We start from the raw sequence: 20692 nt of genomic DNA on the forward strand, positions 1-20692 counted from the left end.
AATAAAAATAAATATTACAAAAAACGCCACTGGTCCTAATGACTTAGGAGCTCCACCCAACATCACTTCTTTAAGTCTTTGCTCATGCTATTCTTGCAACCTGGATTCTTCTCTGTTCATCCCTCACCTTAGTTAAACAGTCTTCCTTTTAACATTCAGCCCCAGGACTCCCGGTTCCCCCACGTTGCACCAAAGTCTATCTCTCTCTATATATATACCCATAGAATTCTGTGGATGATTTTTTTTTTCAAAGCATACTTGCATTATGGTGAGATCCTCTGTGTGGTGGTTTCCCCACTCAAGGATGGGGCCCCAGTACAGGCCTGGGCACCTTGTTGATTTGCTGTAATGACTGCAATGGCAGAGACAGGATTGGTCATCCTGAGAGTGGTGCTCTTTCCTTACAACTTGAAAAACATCGCCTCACTTGCTCTTACTCAAAGAGCACTGCCATTATAGTAATTGCTATTTGTAATTTATTGATCAGACACAATTGTGTTGCTATGAGAATACTTTTAAATAAAACCAACAATTGCATGCATTCTTAAAAACAACCTTCAGACAGAGAAGGCAAAAGATAAATGAAATCAAAGAAGCTCATGAGCTTCAAGGAAATTAAATTTTGTCTGAATGAGGGTCATCTAGTCTGTCTTCACTCTTAGAATTTTAATGTTTCCTCTCTGAGGATTCTAAGTATTTTTGAGTGAACTAGAGTTAGTAATTATGCCTGTAATATTTTATTGATATTGATAAGCGACTAAGGGACAGGATTGAGAAATACATTCAAGCATCTTTGGAGAAATTCTTAGTAGCCAATAGTACCTGCAAGTTTTTCAACTCCCCCAGAAAATAGTCTAATGCAGGTGTCATGGGCTCACAGGAGGAAGGCAGAAACATAGAAGAGTAAGCTGGTTTCAAGACAGTAGTTTCTGGTAAGAAGGGGATGGTAAAGGGGTTAAGTTTCAAAGTCTGATTAGAAATCACAGCTATGGAATTTGGAGTGATTGTCACTGAGGCTTTAAAGCCTCTGGATTTGGCCTGCTGTGCACAGGCAGTGGTTCTTGATTTTTAACTCAGAGCAAAGTGCCAGCCAAGCAAGAAAAAACATATGCAGCACCTTCTGGAGGATATTGAGTGCACTGGGGCAATGCTCAGAATTCGACAGCAAGATGAATTAAAAGAAAGCACCAGAATATGGGAAACTCTAAAGCAATCTGGGTGACTAACCCAAAGTATTTTGAAATACTCTTTCATGGGTTTTGTTCCAAAGCAAAGTAACTCCAGTCATCATGAGCTAAATAAAGCTCTTCAGTTCAGTTCAGTTTAGTTGCTCAGTCGTTCGGACTCTTTGTGACCCCATGAACTGCAGCATGCCAGGCCTCCCTGTCCATCACCAACTCCCAGAGTTCACTCAGACTCACGTCCATGGAGTCAAGGATGCCATCCAGTCATCTCATCCTCTGTCGTCCCATTTTCCCTGACCCGAATCCCTCCCAGCATCAGAGTCTTTTCCAGTGAGTCAACACTTCGCATGAGGTGGCCAAAGTACTAGAGTTTCAGCTTTAGCATTATTCCCTTCAAAGAACACCCAGGGCTGATCTCCTTTAGAATGGACTGGTTGGATCTCCTTGCAGTCCAAGGGACTCTCAAGAGTCTTCTCCAACACCACAGTTCAAAAGCATCAATTCTTTGGCACTCAGATTTCTTCACAGTCCAACTCTCGCATTCATACATGACCACTGGAAAAACCATAGCCTTGACTAGACGGACCTTTGTTTGCAAAGTAATGTCTCTGCTTTTCAGTATGCTGTCTACTAAGATCAATACAGTCATGGTAAGATGAGGAGGTTTATAATTAAAGCCCATGACAAAGTGCAAGACTATAGTGAAAAGCTGTGCTCAAATTCTCATGTGCACAGCAACCACCTAGGAGCCTTGTGAAAATGAGGGTTCTAATCCTGCAGGTATAAGCAAGACCCTATACAACAGCCCTCAGGGGGTGTGGATGCTGACAGTCCTCAGGCCACACTTGGAGTTGCATATGCAGAGACAGTATGAAAAGGCAAAATTATAGGATACCAAAAGAGGAACTCCCCAGGTCAGTAGGTGCCCAATATGCTACTGGAGATCAGTGGAGAAATACCTCCAGAAAGAATGAAGGGATGGAGCCAAAGCAAAAACAATACTCAGCTGTGGATGTGACTGGTGATAGAAGCAAGATCTGATGCTGTAAAGAGCAATATTGCATAGGAACCTGGAATGTCAGGTCCATGAATCAAGGCAAATTGGAAGTGGTCAAACAAGAGATGGCAAGGGTGAACGTCGACATTCTAGGAATCAGTGAACTAAAATGGACTGGAATGGGTGAATTTAACTCAGATGACCATTACATCTACTACTGTGGGCAGGAATCCCTCAGAAGAAATGGAGTAGCCATCATGGTCAACGAAAGAGTCCGAAATGCAGTACTTGGATGCAGTCTCAAAAACGACAGAATGATCTCTGTTCATCTCCAAGGCAAACCATTCAATATCACAGTTATCCAAGTCTATGCCCCAACCAGTAATGCTGAAGAAACTGAAGTTGAACGGTTCTATGAAGACCTACAAGATCTTTTAGAACTAACACCCAAAAAAGATGTCCGTTTCATTATAGGGGACTGGAATGCAAAAGTAGGAAGCCAAGAAACACCTGGAGTAACAGGCAAATTTGGCCTTGGAATGTGGAATGAAGCAGGGCAAAGACTAATAGAGTTTTGCCAAGAAAATGCACTGGTCATAGCAAACACCCTCTTCCAACAACACAAGAGAAGACTACACATGGACATCACCAGGTGGTCAACACCGAAATCAGATTGATTATATTCTTTGCAGCCAAAGATGGCGAAGCTCTATACAGTCAACAAAAACAAGACCAGGAGCTGACTGTGGCTCAGATCATGAACTCCTTATTGCCAAATTCAGACTCAAATTGAAGAAAGTAGGGAAAACCACTAGACCACTCACGTATGACCTAAATCATATCCCTTTTGATTATACAGTGGAGGTGAGAAATAGTATTAAGGGCCTAGATCTGATAGAGTGCCTGATGAACTATGGAATGAGGTTCGTGACATTGAACAGGAGACAGGGATCAAAACCATCTCCATGGAAAAGAAATGCAAAAAAGCAAAATGGCTGTCTGGGGAGGCCTTACAAATAGCTGTGAAAAGAAGAGAGGCAAAAAGCAAAGGAGAAAAGGAAAGATATAAGCATGTGAATGCAGAGTTCCAAAGAATAGCAAGAAGAGATAAGAAAGCCTTTTTCAGCGATCAATGCAAAGAAATAGAGGAAAACAGCAGAATGGGAAAGACTAGAAATAAAGACTGTCTGCTTTGAATCTTAGGTTATCTTAGTCCAGGACCATCCCTGAAGTATTACTGTGGTAGTTTAAGGCACATATTTTGAGGCCAAACTCCCTGGATTTCAATCCAATAAGTCTTTACCATTTACTAGCTATATGCGATGATTTGTACCTTACCCTGTGTAAAATGGGTCTGCATTCTACAGTTGTTTTTGGATTGAGTTAATATTTGTAAGGCTCTTAGGCCAGTGCTTGGCTATCTAAATGTTTGTTAACTATATGACCAAAGTAAGATGTTTAAGTGTCACGTCTTGGTTGCCCAGTGACCCTCTGGAATCCAGAAGGCCTGTTTCTGTTTTCAAACAATGAAAACATCATCCTCCAAGACTTCCCCAATGAGCAACTGGGTCAGAGAGAAAGGTGATATCAGCCAAACAACAGGAAACCTCGAAATAAATTCACAGAATCCAGGAGTTTATTATTTTGCTTGTTTGATTAGCCTTACTTCTGTCCTTTGGTTTTGCAGCTGGTGATGTATATTGGCCAGGTAACCAAAGAGATCTTGAAGTGGCCCCGCCCCTTCTCCCCTCCTGTCGTGAAACTCGAGAAGAGAGTGATCGCTGAATATGGGATGCCGTCTACCCACGCCATGGCAGCCACGGCCATCTCCTTCACCCTCCTTATCTCTACCATGGACAGGTACCAGGTGAGACAGTGACTCTTCTTCACCGTTTAACACCAGTGAGGGAACAAGGAAGGGTTTTGCTTCAGGACTTCAGGGCAAAGAGGGGATTTTCCTCAGGTGTTTTTTTTTTTTTTTTTTTGAAGGACAATGAAACTTATGAAGTAAAGATGGGGGAACACTTATTGAACAGTGATGATTTCTTTATCAATGAACTGGCCATATGATTTAGTGTCCAAAGCAGGTTATGCCCAAGAGTGAAAGCGGACACCATTGATAATAAAACAAGCATCACTGGGCTGTGTGGTCTCCCCCTTCTGGAAGCATTTTCACCCTGAGCTATTTGACCAGATGGCTCTTAAGTCACTGCCTGCATCCTCTGTTTGCAAGAGATGTGAGGGGCTGATGATCCTGGTAAACGCCTCTCCAGGGTGGAGATGATTTCACCAAATCCTCGAGCTTGATATCCCAGGGCCCAGGGTGAAGTAGAATCTCGGCTCAAATTAGCTCCCAAAGATGCATCTGCCCTTTCTCGGGGCTCACCCATTAGAAATAATCAGTCCACATTCTCTAGAAAGCTTGTCTAAATGACAGGAGATTAATAAGTGTTGAAAATAGAATTTCGTTTATTATCTACTTAAATGCCAATTGTAGCAAGACCTTTTCAAAGTTATATACTATTGGGAATTTCATGGTGGTCCAGTGGTTAAGACCTTGGTGCCTGTGTGCAATCCCTGATAGGGGAACTAAGATCCCAGAAGCCACGCAGCATGGCTGAAAATAAATAAAAGTTATATTATTACTTTAATGAAGATGTATTTTTCCTATCTGAGAACTTCTGCTCCATTTTGGTGCTTAATTTCAGAAATTATATCTTTCACCTGTTGGAAACTTTGGATTTTGCTAACACTAGCAGTCTCATGTGTAAATGGCAGCATTGCTTCTCCTGCCCCCTTTACACCAAAAACCCAGAGGCGTTCCATGTTTCAGGTTGTAGATAAAACGGGAGGCTTATTTTGGGTTTGGGAGAGAATAAGATTAGTGTCAGGTCCTGACTCCATCTGGTTTTCTATTTGGTCACCTGGGATTTGACCTCAGTCTCCTAAATGGGAAAGGGACAAGTATAGGATGATATCTGACTGTGTGCTCAGTCATGTCTGACTCTTATGACCCCATAGACTGTAGCCCATCAGGTTTCTCTGTCCATGGGATTCTGTAGGCAAGAATACTGGAGTGGGTTGTCAGTTCCTACTTCAGGGGATCTTCCTGACCCAGGGATTGAAGCTGCATTTCTTGCGTCTCTTACATTGGCAGACGAATTCTTTATCACTGTTCCACCTGGGAAGCCCCCATACCACGCTTGATCTTAACCAACTTAAATGTCATGCCAGGATTCAAAAAAAAAATGTCTTAGCTCCCCAATAGTGTTGGAGTTTATTGGATGCAGACTTCTGAGCTATGTTGTACTGCCCCCATGCCATCTGTCCCAGAGGGACATAGTGCTCCCATCACTGGCCCCATCACTGGAAGCTGTCAGCATCCAGAGAAGCCTGTGAACTTGCTTCTCTTAGGAAAAAAGCAACAAGTGGGGCTGACTGCAGGAAAGCAACACAGTCATTTATATGCTTATTTTAAGGCCACCTGGATCTTGTTAAAAACTTCTTTACAGCTCATATGATGAAACAGTTTTCTTAAGGCCTGAGTTGTTCTTTTTCTATTTGATTTTTAATGATAAATATATTTAGCTAGTTAGGTTGTTTACTCGTGAACAGCCCTAAAAATGGGTTTATTTATTTAAATATGTGTTTAGGCTAATACCCAACCTCTAAATTGTGACTGCATTAGCTCATTCCTTTTTTAACACTTTTTCAATTAAAATCAGAGACCCAGTTAATGATAAATCTTCAGAAAAGAGGTACAACCCGATATCATTGTACTCAGATGTTACATTGGAAAGCACATGTTGGCTTGGACTCAGAAGATGTGGCTTCTCGTTCAGACTGTGTCACTGCTGACTGTGTTACCGAGGTCAGGTCACTGCACCTCTCTGAGCCCTGGCTTCTGTTGGGAGGATCAAATGGGATGATCGATGGGCAACCATCTTTGTGCAAAAGTTCAGGACTAATGTAACTTATTATCAAGGTGAAGGGTTTCCTCATTTGTAGACTGGGGCTAACAATAGACTGTACTTCATAGGATTATGTGAAGAGTGACTGTAAAGAACTTCACATAGTATAGACAGTTCTGTATCATCTTTATTCTTAGCACCATGGAAGACCACAGACATTAGTACTTGAAGCAACTGAATTATATCTCTATATCTAGTTCATAAGCATATCTGTGTATTCCTTATATGACTTATCATTAGCCAGATTCCTGCAACTGTTTGCATTAATTCATCTGCAAATGTGAAGATATCCCAGTCTTAGCTTGGCATGGTTGTTTCCAGACTTCCCTATGAAGCCAGTTGTTGCCAAGCTTTATCTTCACAGCACATCTTGGGAAGGTACCTGGTTGGACTTTGTAAAATTATAGCACCATCCATATACCTTGCCTCTTGGAAATACTGTATATTTCACAAGTTTTAAGTATAGGTAGAAATAAAAAATCATTTACTCCACTAAAACTTTCAGCACAATAACTATGGTCAAGTTCCAGTGTGTCTTATTTGCAGGTCAGTATGTTGTGAAACTTCCTTCCAGAATTACATTCCTAGGCATTTTCTCCTTCTCTTTCCTTAGTTTTCCCATTTTTTGGAATGATTTTAGATCATCAAACTGCTGGCCTAAGGAATATGAGATTGAGACTAGGAGTTAATGGATCAGAAACCCCTTCCCTTCTACAACATCAAACTGTGTGTGTCTGAGCCTGAACTAATGCCCTGTTTTCTCTTCTTTCCCTGCAGTATCCCTTTGTTTTGGGACTGATGATGGCTGTGGTGTTTTCCACGTTGGTGGGTCTCAGCCGACTTTACACTGGGATGCATACGGTCCTGGTAAGGCTTTGTGGGCGAGTCTTGGGGTGATATCTGAATAGGAGTGTAGCCAGTGTGTTCTTCACACTATATGTTTATAAAGCTATTTGCATTTCATAAGAAGGCCAGTGAAGGTTATAATTTTATTTCCCATCAGGCCAATGAATTAGGAAATTATTATCTTAAGGCACATATATAATGATAGTAATGAATCATTAAGATACTATCAAGTAGGCTGGTCTGGGCTAGACTGGCTAGAACAACAATGAAAATTCAGGTAATTTGTTTACATGCTGGTTTACTGATGATGAAGCAGGCAGTGCAGAAACACACAAAGGATCAGGGATGTTGAGTGATGGATGAAGTTCTTCACTTAGGTCCTCACAGAAATGGTTCTGAAATTCAGGAGTCTTAGCTGCCCTTGCAGGGTAAGAGTCCCAGCAGGTCAAAAGAGCCTATCATCATGGGCCTGCTTCCTTCCATAATGGATTTGCATTTAAAGAGCTGTCTACATTTTTTTTTTTTTTAACCATATTAGGAATTTTTTTGAGCTGCCACAGTTAGCACAGTTGAAATGACTCAATTCTATTTCCTAGTGTGCCAGCCATCTGCCTAGGAGTTCCAGAGCAAAACGCTGGCCATGGCTTACCATGGGCACTATTTATCATGGTAATTGGTGATAGATTTCTTTAAAAAGGACTAGGCCCTTGCTAATTGTGTTACTCTCCACATGAAGCTCAACAATTGGATTAGCATAGGCCTCAGAGGGAAAGGCCAGCCTTCACTGGCCTTCTTATTTCTCCTCTTTTGCCTGACCTTGGTCATCCAGGGGTGGAGGGTGGAAGGACAGAAGCCACAGAGGGGAACAGATTTAGGGAGAGGGTTTGTCAAAATGGGCAGAAGCAGAGAATGGGAAGGAAAATAAATCCAGAGTCCAAGAGTTTATGGCTGCATGGGATTCAGAGGGCGGTACCATCATGCTTTCTTCTTTAAAAAAAAAAAAAAATTGATTAATTTTTGACTGTGCTCAGTCTTTGTTGCCTCACATGGGATTTCTCTAGTGGCAATGAGCAGGCAGGGGGCTACTCTCTTGTTGCGGAGCACAGGCTCTAGGGCACGTGGTCTCAATAGTTGTGGCACAAAGGCTTAGCTGCTCCACAGCAGGTGGGATCTTCCTGGACCAGGGATTGAACCTGTGTCTCCGGCATTGGCAGGTGGATTCACAACCACTGGACCACCAGGGAAACCCCATGCTTTCCTCCCAAAACAAAACAAATTCTAACTCCAAGGAAAGTAGGGACCTGAGTGGAACCGGGGCCGAACCCAGGGTGAGGCCAGGAAGGCAGGAAATTGAAGAGGTGCCAAACAACTCTGGAATCAAGAGAAATGATTTTCAGGCAATACATTAAAAAAGAAAAAATCAAAATCAATGCTGAAATTTTCCATGATGAACTAAACATCCCAGTTTGAGATAAACTCCTGCCTGTGTGTGACCTTGCTGACTTTGCACCATGCTGGTCCTGGAGTGCAGCATAGGATGCAAGGAGTGTGAAGATATGACACAACAGTTAGGGGTCAGGCTTATTATCTACCCACCAAGACAGGTCCCTGCTGTTCCCGTCCCTCCGCACAGTGTGTCGCGTGGCTTCTAAGACTTTAGGGGAAAAGGGGAGGAGTGCATTCTCAATTTGCTACACCACTGCACCTCATCATAAAGGGGTTCTCTCCAAATGCGTCCACAGGCTTGAATATAGAACAAAGCAGAACTCTCTTGGGTGTTTGAGTATTTCTTTTATCTGGGGCAACTTTTTAATTTCCATAGGGTTTATTAAAAAGCGATCTTAGGAACTCAGGTTAAAATTAAAACCAAAGTAAACATGAGACTGTGGGGCTGCAGACATGAATAGAGGGTGCAGAAAACCCTGGATTCAATAAGAATCCAGCTCTGTGTCTATCTTTAGGTCTGAAAGTAGGTTAGGGGATGGAGAAGCACAAATCTTGGGGAAGATCATTAAGGCCTCTCTTTGAGATGCGAGGAATGAGTCCCCCCACCCATTCCAGAAAATCTGTCCCAGGAGAAACTACAACAAGGGGTATGTGTGTGTGTGTGTGCCCGGTTGTCCAGTCATGTCTAGCACTTTGCGTAGTCACAGCTATTCCTCCCGCCCCATCCTGCACCACCACTGGCATCCAGGGACATCCTTTACTTACATAGTTTTGTCTCCTAAGGTTGAGACCTTGGGCTTCTCTGGCAGTTCAGTGGTTAAGACTCCATGTTGCCAGTGCAGAGGACATGGGATCCATCTCTGTCTGGAAAACTAAGATCCCATGTGCTACACAATGGGCCAAAAAATAAGAGTATTTGAGACTCTGACTCAGGCCCAGATCCAAGTCAGGCTCCACGGCTAGAGACATGATCCAAGGTGGTGGTGCTGGTTTAGTCACTCAGTTGTGTCCAGCTCTTTTGCCATTGCATAGACTTTAGCCCACCAGGCTCCTCTGTCCATGAGATTCTCCAGGCAAGAATACTAGATTGGGTTGCCATTCCCTTCTCCAGGGGATCTTGCCGACCCAGGTATGGAACCCAAGTCTACTGCCTTGCACATGGATTCTTTACCACTGAGCCACCTGGGAAGCCCATGGCCCAGGGTAGGATGATACATAATTTCTCGTAGCAAAAGCAAATGTTTTCAATAGAAAGATGAAGTTGAATTATGGATTTGCTCTCTTCTCTATTTAGCAGCAACTTAGTAAGTGTCTTGGCTCTGATGGTAAATGGTCTGCCTGCAATGCGGGAGACCCGGGTTCAATCTCTGGATTGAGAAGATCCCCTGGAGAAGGAAATGGCAACCCACTCTAGTATTCTTGCCTGGAAAATCCCATGGACAGAGGAACCTGGCAGACGATAGTCCACAGGGTTGCAAAGAGTCCGACATGACTTAGAGACTAACACTAGTAAGCTTCTGCAGGCTACAGGCTTGGAGCTAGATCTGGAAAATAGTGGGGTAAATAAAACCTACACCACCCTCTGGGTGTCCAAGTCTGTTGATGGAGTCAGACATGTTTACTTCTGATTACTGGCTCTAATGAGTATTATAATTAGCTTGGAACAGCTAAATCAGGCCAGGCCAACTAGGTGGCATGCCTCCCCCCTGCACCCCTAACATTCTCCAGGAATAGCCACAAACTAGTGCTTCTCAACCTTGGCTACACATTCAAATCCCATGGAAAACTTTTCAAAAATATTTGGACACCCAGATTTACAGCAGCAGCATTATTTACAATAGCCAAAAGGTAAAAGCCACCCACGTGTCCACTGATGGATGAATGAATAAATAATCTGTGGTTCATGTGTACAATGGAATATTATTCAGCCTTGAAAAGGAAGGAAATTCCGACACATGCTACAGCATGGAAGAAACTTGAAGACATCATGCTAAGTGAAACAAACCAGTCACTGAAGAGAAATACAATATGATTGTGCATATATGATGTCCTTAGAGTGTCGAATTCACAAAGTCAGAAAGTAAAGTCATGTCCAACTCTTTGCGAACCCATGGACTATAGCCTGCCAGGCTCCTCTGTCCATGGTACTTTCCAGGCAAGAATACTGAAGTGGGTTGCCATGCCTCCTGCACGGGATCTTCCTGACCCAGGGATCGAACCTGGCTATCTTATGTCTCCTGCATTGGCAGGCAGGTTCTTGATCACTAGTGCCACCTGGGATTCCCACAGAACATAAAAGTAGAAGGTGGTCGCCAGAGCATGAGGGATGAGAGGAAGAACAGGAAGTTATTGTTAATGGGGTACAGAGTTTTAGTTTAGGGTGATGAAAAAGTTCTGCAGGTGCATAGCAGTGTTGGTTGGGCAACAATGTAAATGTTCTTAATACCATTGAACTATACGCTTTGAAATAGTTAAGATGACAAATTTTATGTTGTGTGTGTGTTTAACCACAGTAAAAGATACAGTCCTACGCATTGGTGTTTTTCCAAAGCTCTTTGGTTGATCTTAATGTGCAGCCAGGGTTGAGAGCCATTGACTAGACTGTCCTTTAGAACTGGGCATGGGCACAAGCCTGAACAAAAGAGGAGGGTGGGGACAGTGCTGCGTAGGCACCGACTGTGTCCACCGCCTGAATGGCTCTAATCACACCCAGCTCGGATGTTCACAGCACATAGGTCATCCAGGAGGCTGCCAGCCTCCTATAAATGGCTCTCCTCTGTGTTCTGTAGCGACCTAAGTGGGCAGGAAGTCCAAAAACAAGGTGATATATGTATTCATACAGCTGAATCACTTTGCTGTAGAGCAAAAACTAACACAGCATTGTAAAGCAACTCTACCCCAATAAAAACTAATTTCAGAAAATTCGATGACATTACATGGGAAACTTTCTGTCCTTCCCCTTGTAATAGTGTTTTATAGATAGCAGCTTCTGAGTAGACTGGGAACAGTGTATTTTGAGCGATGGCAAGGAATCCATAAAACTATTTTTTGGTGACGAAAGACTGATTTTTTCCTACTAAAACTACTATTTAAGCTTTGTTTCTTGATGCTTTGTCAAATGTCTATATGTCCTCTTTTGGTGTCATATCTTTTTGCCTTTTCATACTGTTCATGGGGTTCTCAAGGTAAGACTACTGAAGTTGTTTGCCGTTCCCTTTTCCAGTAGACCACATTTCATCAGAATCCTCCACCGTGACCCATCCGTCTTGGGTGGCCCTACATGGCATGGCTCATAGTTTCATTGAGTTAGACTCATTGGAAAAGACCCTGATGCTGGGAAAGATTGAAGGCAGGAGGAGAAGGGGATGACAGGATGAGATGGTTGGATGGCATCACTGACTCGAACATGAGTTTGAGCAAGCTCTGGGAGTTGGTGATGGACAGGGAAGCCTGGCGTGCTGCAGTCCATGGGATCATAAAGAGTCGGACATGACTGAGCAACTGAACTGAACTACATGTCAAGTGCAATAATTGAAACTGTTGATGATAAAAATAATTTAATATACCTACAAAAAAAAAGGTTCCCCATGCATCAAGAGGAGGAATAGTTCATGGACCGCAGTCATTTATTTGCTTCTCTTGCCCATTAAGACATCCTTCCCGTCAGAGATGAGTGGTCTGCTGTTACGTCAAGGCTTCTGGACGGGCTCAGCTGACTCCTGGGCAAGCCCAAGTGAAACGTGGGGAGGCACTGAACCCACACATGTTGCCATCTGGCCAGACCAGCCGTGGCATCGCTTCCTTCTGCCAGGACGCCTGAGTAAGAAACTAGAACACCACCCTCGCACCTCACACTCATCAGTCAGGTAGTCAGCAAGTCAAATTAGTTCTGACTCTTAAAGATGTCATAGAGCTGTCTTTACACCACTGCCTGGATACTATTTCCAAATCTGATGATGTCCTTCCATGCACGGAGACATTTCTAAAGCTCCTACTGAATGTGAAGAATGACACTGGTAGTCCCCACAGGGGACTCTGGGCAACCGACACTTTGAGAGAAGTCAGCACTATCTGTGGGCTTCCCTCATGGCTCAGATGGTAGAGAATCCCTCTGCAATGCAGGAGACCCAGATTCAATCCTTGGATTGGAAAGGTCCCCAGAGAAGGGAATGGCAACCCACTCCAGCATTCTTGCCTGGAGAATCCCCTAAACAGAGAATATATACAAAGAGTTGGACACAACTAAGCAACTAACACTTACTTACTTACTAGAACTATTTATGGCAAAACATGGAAATAAAACACAGGGACCCTGGTGACATTCTTGTTCCACACCTGGGGACCTCTAAGCTGGCTGTTCTTTTTTGCCCAAGCTGATTTTTATTAAAATCTTACACTTCCCATAGTAAGAAGCATCCTCAGCAATGGTTTACAGAAATAATTTTTTAGTGTATAATTTCATGTTCTGTTGGTTTAGAAAGTAAATCAGTTACAGCCAGCTGAAGGGGCAGGGGAGAGGGCAGAATATTTTGGAAAGATGGGGTAGCCCATGGAATCCAACACAGATGGGACTGAACAACCAAGCCTCACATGTGTCTTCCTCTCCCTGTAGTGCCTCTCTGCACAGAACCCAGCTCCCAACAGTTTCTCTCTCAGATACAGGCCTTCATTTGAAGAGATAAAACTGATTGAACTGGGCATTACCCTGGGACATGGGAACCTGGCCAGGGGGACAGGGTCACAGAGCAGAAAGAGGGCCCCAAAAGCCACCCCTGTGGGCTTCAAAGACAGTGCCCAAAGAGCAAGAACTGGAAAAACAACCAGTAAGTTGACCATAATTGAGAATGCCCTAACTCAAGTGTTCACCATGTGCATGAGGCAGGATGCCTTGAATACAAATAGAAACCAACTCAAACTTTTATAAGCTTCAAAGGAAATGGTTTTTATAACCACAGCGTATAACATAGGAAGGGCAGAGGTGCAGGTGGCCACTAGGAGAGCAGGGCCCAGGGTCTAGATCTTTACTGGATCTTTCCTTTACCTCTTTTTCCCAAAGTCATCTCTGCATCTTTCCACATGGTAGATCCATCCTTTTGGGTTGCCTTCCCTCTAAGTCTAGACTCAGGGCTTAAACTCTTTCTGTTTTACTCCGGAAAGGATTGCAGTGGGAAGACTTTAAGAAAAAGTGTCTAATTGGCCTAGCCTGGGTTATTAGCCTTTTGCTGCACCAAACACTGTCCAAGCGGATCCAAGGGGGTGTGATTGGACGAGTGGGTCAGGAGTCAGCCTGTGTGAGCAAGGACTGTGACTGGTAGGGATGGGTAGAGTTAGCATGTCAGAGGAAACTTTCTCTAGAGTCTGTTGCCAGAAGATGAAAACAGGCAAAGCACCAGTGGTGTTCTTTGTACATTGACATCATTGCATTTTCCTATTGTTTCAAAAACTGGGGTGTTGTATTTGTGGGGAAAGGATGAGAGAAATTCAGGAAGGCTGATTGTACTGTTTGTAATGCCTGAAATTAATCAACTTACACAGAATGGATTTTAGGTCTTTTAACTGATAACACAATCACCCCCCAATACATTAACAGTAAAATTAGAGTTTTGTTGTTAGGTTAGTGAATAATTGTTCCATTATTTTGGACTTGGATTAGCTGAAAGTCTGCTCTATTTTTTTGTCTCTAAACTGCTTGATCTGTGAATAATTATATAGATATTAGGTTTTGTTTGCTTACTCATTTATTTTTCCCCTAAATATTGCTTTAGTTTTGGTTGGAGTTGGAGGATGTTGAAACAGTTTCTCAAATATTAAATTATCTGCAGACCATACAAAACTATGTTCTGGCTTTGGACTAGAGCATTTTGGGTGTGTTTTTTTCAAGGTCTTTGAAATTCAAAAAAAAAAGAGAGAGACTTCAAACTGCCTTACTTAATATAGACAAAAAAGCTAATTGTAATATAAATTATACCCTACAAAGCTCTATTTTGTTGGATGAGTTAGTTACTGAGATAAAAAGGGAGTTTGGTTACATTTCTATGCATCAGTTCCTGCGTTATTATGTGCATGGTTTTCTCTTTACCTTGGAGAGAAATATTTGTATGCTTTCATTAAAATAGAGGATTATTTCTGGTTTCAGAAGTAATAAGTATGGTAAAACCCTCATCTCCTGTTTTTAAAGTTGTATATATGTGTATGTTTAAGGCAAAATAATTATTATTCAGTCCACCTCAGGAAGAGTTTAGACAGCCATTTGTTAGGATAATGCGAAAGGAAATGAAAGTATTTTATGTTTCTGTATTAAATGAACCAAAATTAGCACTTTGCACAATTTCCAGCAAGAACTGCTCTTGACACGTATTCCTAACAAGAAACATAGGGAAATTAATTTTTTACCTGCTTTCTCAGTGCTGTCTAAAAGGCCACTGTTGGGTCAGCTTTTCCCAGGTATTCCATAAGTGTGAGGTTCATAGATGACTGGAGAGGCCCTAAATCTAGGAGGGAGAACCGGACTGAGCCTTGAGTGAAGCCCACAGAAGATATACAGAGACAGAAGCTGGTCCAAGCACCAGAATCACATGGAGTTCAGAGGTTCCTTAGGGCAGTGAGCCAAACCCTGAAGGTCAGGCTCAGGCACAGACTGGTTCTAGGCCAGTTTGCCTCAGACTGGAAGCCACGCTATTCTTCCTGCTGCAATGAAAACTGGTTGACCTCTACATTCGGTGAGCTGGAGCCTCAGAATCTGCCTCAGTAGATTGTGCTGTCAGACATGCTGAAGAGAAAGTAAAAGTCAGTCACAGTCCAACTCTTTGCAACCCCATGGCCTATATAGTCCATGGAATTCTCCAGGCTGGAATACTGGAGTGGGTAACCTTCCCTTCTCCAGGGGCTCTTCCCAACGCAGGGATTGAACCCAGGTCTCCTGCATTGCAGGCGGATTCTTTACCAGCTGAGCCACAAAGGAAGCCCAGACATGCTGGAGTATGACAGTTGTCCATTAGCCTGACAAGGGGCAGGAGGTAAGGGAACTCTCTGAGGCTAAAGACGGGGCAGCCAAGCCAAACGGACTAGGCCTGCAGCTACAGAGGTGGTCCCTTGAGGCTAGGTGGACAGGAGAGGTGGTGATGAGGAAGCTAGTAGTTTATCTCAGTAAGAAAGACACCAGAGTGTCTATCTAACCCAGACTGCTGAAGAGGGAGCTGGGGTCAGTACTTAAGGTCTCTATTGTATTGAGAATGCATTCATTTTTCTCCAACACATGAAAAAGAAGCACATTCAGAGACAGAGCATGGATTCCAGACGTGGCACTACTGTGGCTTGTATTTATGATCCATGCAAGTCCAGGGTACCAGTAAAATAAGAGTAAGATCCAATCCCTTTCATAGAAGCCAGTCTCCATATTTCTGTCTTTTTGAATCAGTGTTTTACAGTCTCCTTGAAAGTGAAGGTTTTCTGTAAGCTTCTAATTGTATCCCCCCACTTTTTTTTTTTTTTTTTTTAAGAAAATTAAATCTTTTTCTCACACCAGAAACCAGAGTGGTGCAGACTGGTGGGTCACCTGAGGATCTGGCTTCTTCCCATTTTGTAATCAGATGCCTCTCTTCATGGGAAAAGCACTGTCTTCAATATTTGTTTGTAAAGTCAACCTTTGTAAAATGTGTCAGACCTTCCCATTTTTTTACATGATTTTTAAAAAAGATTCTTTGACCCTCTGGGGAAGTATATACACAAATGTCTGCCATTATGTTCACTATTGGTATGACATTCCTGGAACTATTTGTATGCACTGGCACTTTATTTTCATTGCATCTCTCTAAGTTATTACTATTTTGTCCTGCAACAAAAGAAAAGGGAGATGAAATGGTTTCCTGTGATTCCTCAACTACCCAGTGAAGCCAGAGAACAAAGCTGTATTTATGAACCAAATCCAATCATAAGGGGAAAAAAAAAATCAATCTAGTTTCCTAAACTGTTCAACTCTTCAGAAAGCAGATGCACCCCTTGGAAAAGAAGAATCTGGGACTTCCATGACAGTCTAGCAGTTAAGATTCCATGTTTCCAATGCATGGGGCACAGGTTCAATCCCTGGTTAGGGAACTAAGATCCTACATGCTGCCTGGTGCAGCCAAAAAATAATGAATTTGAAAAAGAAAAGAAGAATCCTACATATTTAATATCAGTAGTTAAAATCCATGAAGGCAGAAGCAAATCCAATATGCTAGAAGGCAATGGTACCCCACTCCAATACTCTTGCCTGGAAAATCCCATGGACGGAAGAGCCTGGTGGGCTGCAGTCCATGGGGTCGCTAAGAGTCGGACACGACTGAGCGACTTCACTTTCACTTCTCACTTTCCTGCATTGGAGAAGGAAATGGCGACCCACTCCAGTGTTCTTGCCTGGGGAATCCCAGGGACGGGGGAGCCTGGTGGGCTGCCGTCTATGGGGTCGCACAGAGTCGGACACGACTGAAGCACAGAGTCGGACACGACTGAAGCGACTTAGCAGCAGTAGCAGCAGCAGGGGCAAGGTAACTTTGTCTGCCTCACCTCAGAAGGCTCCTATAGTCTTCATGTTGTCTCAAAAAGCATTTGGAAAAATTAGAAAGTATAAGTGAATATTTATATAAATATAAAATAGAAAAAGACCTTTCTTGTCATATATTAAGTTGGACTAATTCATGAAAGATTAGACAAACTGAATACATACATTTTTTAGAAGCTTCTATATGTAACAAAATGAAAGTCATTGGTAAAAACATAAATGTATTAAGTGATAGACAAAGAATTAATATAAGGAATCAGTGAGTAAAAGCCCAACATAACAGGCAATTCCCAAAAGAAAAATGTCCCCAAAATAGAACAAACTCCACCTGTATTTATAGAGATATTTTTAAAAGTCATAAAAGAAGCACAAATATTAATAAAAGTGAGATGTCAGTTAAAAATTTTTGCCTGTGAGATTGGTAAAAAAATTAAAAGATGGCAATTCATGTTGACAAGGGGTTGAGTAATGAGATGTTCTCATAAAGGACCATTTCATGCGATAGGTATCAAAAGCAACAAAATACATGAGGCATACCTTTTGACTTAGGAATTGAGATTTTTTTTTCTATTATTTATTGCCCTATAGTTGCTTCATAATGTTCTGTTAGCTTCTACTGCTTAACAAAATTGAGAATTTACCCTAAAGGACAGTTGAACAAATATATACATTTGAATAAGGTTCAGTCACTCAGTCGTGTCCTACTGTTTGCAAACCCATGAATTGCAGCACGCCAGGCCTCCCTGTCCATCACCAACTCCCGGAGTTCACTCAAACTCACATCCATCGAGTCGGTGATGCCATTCAGCCATATCATCCTCTGTCATCCCCTTTTCCTCCTGCCCCCAACCCCTAGCAGCATCAGAGTCTTTTCCAATGAGTCAGCTCTTTGCATGAGGTGGCTGAAGTACTGGAGTTTCAGCTTTAGCATCATTCCTTTCAAAGAACACCCAGGACTGATCTCCTTTAGAATGGACTGGTTCGATCTCCTTGCTGTCCATGGGACTTTCAAGAGTCTTCTCCAACACCACAGTTCAAAAGCATCAATTCTTTGGCGCTCAGCTTTCTTCACAGTTCAACTCTCACATCCATACATAACTACTGGAAAAACCATAGCCTTGACTAGACGGACCTTTGTTGGCAAAGTAATGTCTCTGCTTTTTAATATGCTTTCTAGGTTAGAATAAGGTGAAAATAGGGAAACAGGGAAAACAATTCAATGTGTAACAATAAGGAACTACCAGGTTAAATTAACTATATATCAAGATATGGAACAATATTAAGCTATTTAACACTATGTAATTAAATATTTATTGATATATAGCAATTTTATTCATAAAACTGAAAACAGTGCCAATGCCCTTCAACTAGTACATTGATTAACAGACCTGGGTACGTCCATACAGTGGATTGTACTCCACAGTAGTGATAGTGAAAGTCACTCAGTCGTGTCCGACTCTTTGCAACTGCATGGACTAAACAGTCCATGGAATTCTCCAGGCTGGCAGTGGGCCGGCGCACTAAGCGCAGGCGGCGGCGGCGGCGGTGGCAGGCCGGCACACTAAGCACGGCCAAGAGCAACCCCACGTCCAAAATCAGAGACAGCCGCCTAGAGTGCCAAGCTGCGACGGCACAGGAACAGCCGGGAGGAGCCACCCCGCGTCTGAAGTCAGGGGTGGCGGCCGAGAGGAGCTACCCCGCGTCCCAGGTCAGGGCGGCAACCGGGAGGAGCTACCCAGCGTCCAAGGCCAGTGGCGGCCGGGAGGAGACACCCCACGTCCGAGGTCAGGGGCGGTGACCCTAAGGAGTCACCCCGAGCCCGAGGCCAGGGCCGGCGGCTGTGAGGAGCAACCCCTGGAGCAGTGGCTGCACAGGCACAGGAGGGCCTAGAGGAGCTATCCCAACTTGAAGGTCAGGAACGGCAGGGGTAAGGAGATACCCCTCGTCCAAGGTATGGAGCAGCTGTGAAGAGATCCCCCATGCCCAAGGTAAGAGAAACCCAAGTAAGATGGTAGGTGTTGCAAGAGGGCATCAGAGGGCAGACACACTGAAACCATACTCACAGAAAACTAGTCAATCTAATCACACTAGGGCCACAGCCTTGTCTAACTCAATGAAACCAAGCCATGCCTGTGGGGCAACCCAAGACGGGCGGGTCATGGTGGAGAGGTCTGACAGAATGTGGTCCACTGGAGAAGGGAATGGCAAGCCACTTCAGTATTCTTGCCTTGAGAACCCCATGAACAGTATGAAAAGGCAAAATGATAGTATACCGAAAGTGGAACTCCCCAGGTCAGTAGGTGCCCAATATGCTACTGGAGATCAGTGGAGAAATAACTCCAGAAAGAATGAAGGGATGGAGCCAAAGCAAAAACAATACCCAGTTGTGGATGTGACTGGTGATAGAAGCAAGATCTGATGCTGTAAAGAGCAATATTGCATAGGAACCTGGAATGTCAGGTCCATGAATCAAGGCAAATTGGAAGTGGTCAAACAAGAGATGGCAAGGGTGAATGTCAACATTCTAGGAATCAGTGACCTAAAATGGACTGGAATGGGTGAATTTAACTCAGATGACCATTACATCTACTACTGTGGGCAGGAATCCCTCAGAAGAAGTGGAGTAGCCATCATGGTCAACAAAAGAGTCCAAAATGCAGTACTTGGATGCAGTCTCAAAAATGACAGAATGATCTCTGTTCGTCTCCAAGGCAAACCATTCAATATCACAGTTATCCAAGTCTATGCCCCAACCAGTAACGCTGAAGAAACTGAAGTTGAACGGTTCTATGAAGACCTACAAGATCTTTTAGAACTAACACCCAAAAAAGATGTCCGTTTCATTATAGGGGACTGGAATGCAAAAGTAGGAAGCCAAGAAACACCTGGAGTAACAGGCAAATTTGGCCTTGGAATGTGGAATGAAGCAGGGCAAAGACTAATAGAGTTTTGCCAAGAAAATGCACTGGTCATAGCAAACACCCTCTTCCAACAACACAAGAGAAGACTCTACACATGGACATCATCAGATGGTCAACACCGAAATCAGATTGATTATATTCTTTGCAGCCAAAGATAGCGAAGCTCTATACAGTCAACAAAAAGACGACCAGGAGCTGACTGTGGCTCAGATCGTGAACTTCTTATCGCCAAATTCAGACTCAAATTGAAGAAAGTAGGGAAAACCGCTAGACCATTCAGGTATGACCTAAATCAAATCCCTTATGATTATACAGTGGAAGTGAGAAATAGATTCAAGGGCCTAGATCTGATAGATAGAGTGCCTGATGAACTATGGAATGAGGTTCATGACATTGTACAGGAGACAGGGATCAAGACCATCCCCATGGAAAAGAAATGCAAAAAAGCAAAATGGCTGTCTGGGGAGGCCTTACAAATAGCTGTGAAAAGAAGAGAGGCAAAAAGCAAAGGAGAAAAGGAAAGATATAAGCATCTGACTGCAGAGTTCCAAAGAATAGCAAGAAGAGATAAGAAAGCCTTCTTCAGCGATCAATGTAAAGAAATAGAGGAAAACAACAGAATGGGAAAGACTAGAGATCTCTTCAAGAAAATTAGAGATACCAAGGGAACATTTCATGCAAAGACGGGCTCAATAAATGACAGAAATGGTCTGGACCTAACAGAAGCAGAAGATATTAAGAAGAGGTGGCAAGAATACACAGAAGAACTGGACAAAAAAGATCTTCAT

At 43.1% G+C, this 20692-nt stretch overlaps 1 protein-coding gene across 1 annotated transcript in view; it reads left to right on the forward strand.

The window, feature by feature from the left end:
- SGPP2 (sphingosine-1-phosphate phosphatase 2) overlaps positions 1-20692 on the forward strand; it is a 155265-nt gene that overhangs the window by 104038 nt on the left and 30535 nt on the right. Inside the window, exons 3-4 of the mRNA XM_052660957.1 lie at positions 3869-4048; positions 6930-7019. Coding sequence (XP_052516917.1) covers positions 3869-4048; positions 6930-7019 — 270 coding nt within the window. The remainder of the gene's footprint in view (positions 1-3868; positions 4049-6929; positions 7020-20692) is intronic.

Source organism: Budorcas taxicolor, chromosome 2 (genome assembly GCF_023091745.1).
Source record: "Budorcas taxicolor isolate Tak-1 chromosome 2, Takin1.1, whole genome shotgun sequence".
NCBI lineage: Eukaryota > Metazoa > Chordata > Mammalia > Artiodactyla > Bovidae > Budorcas > Budorcas taxicolor.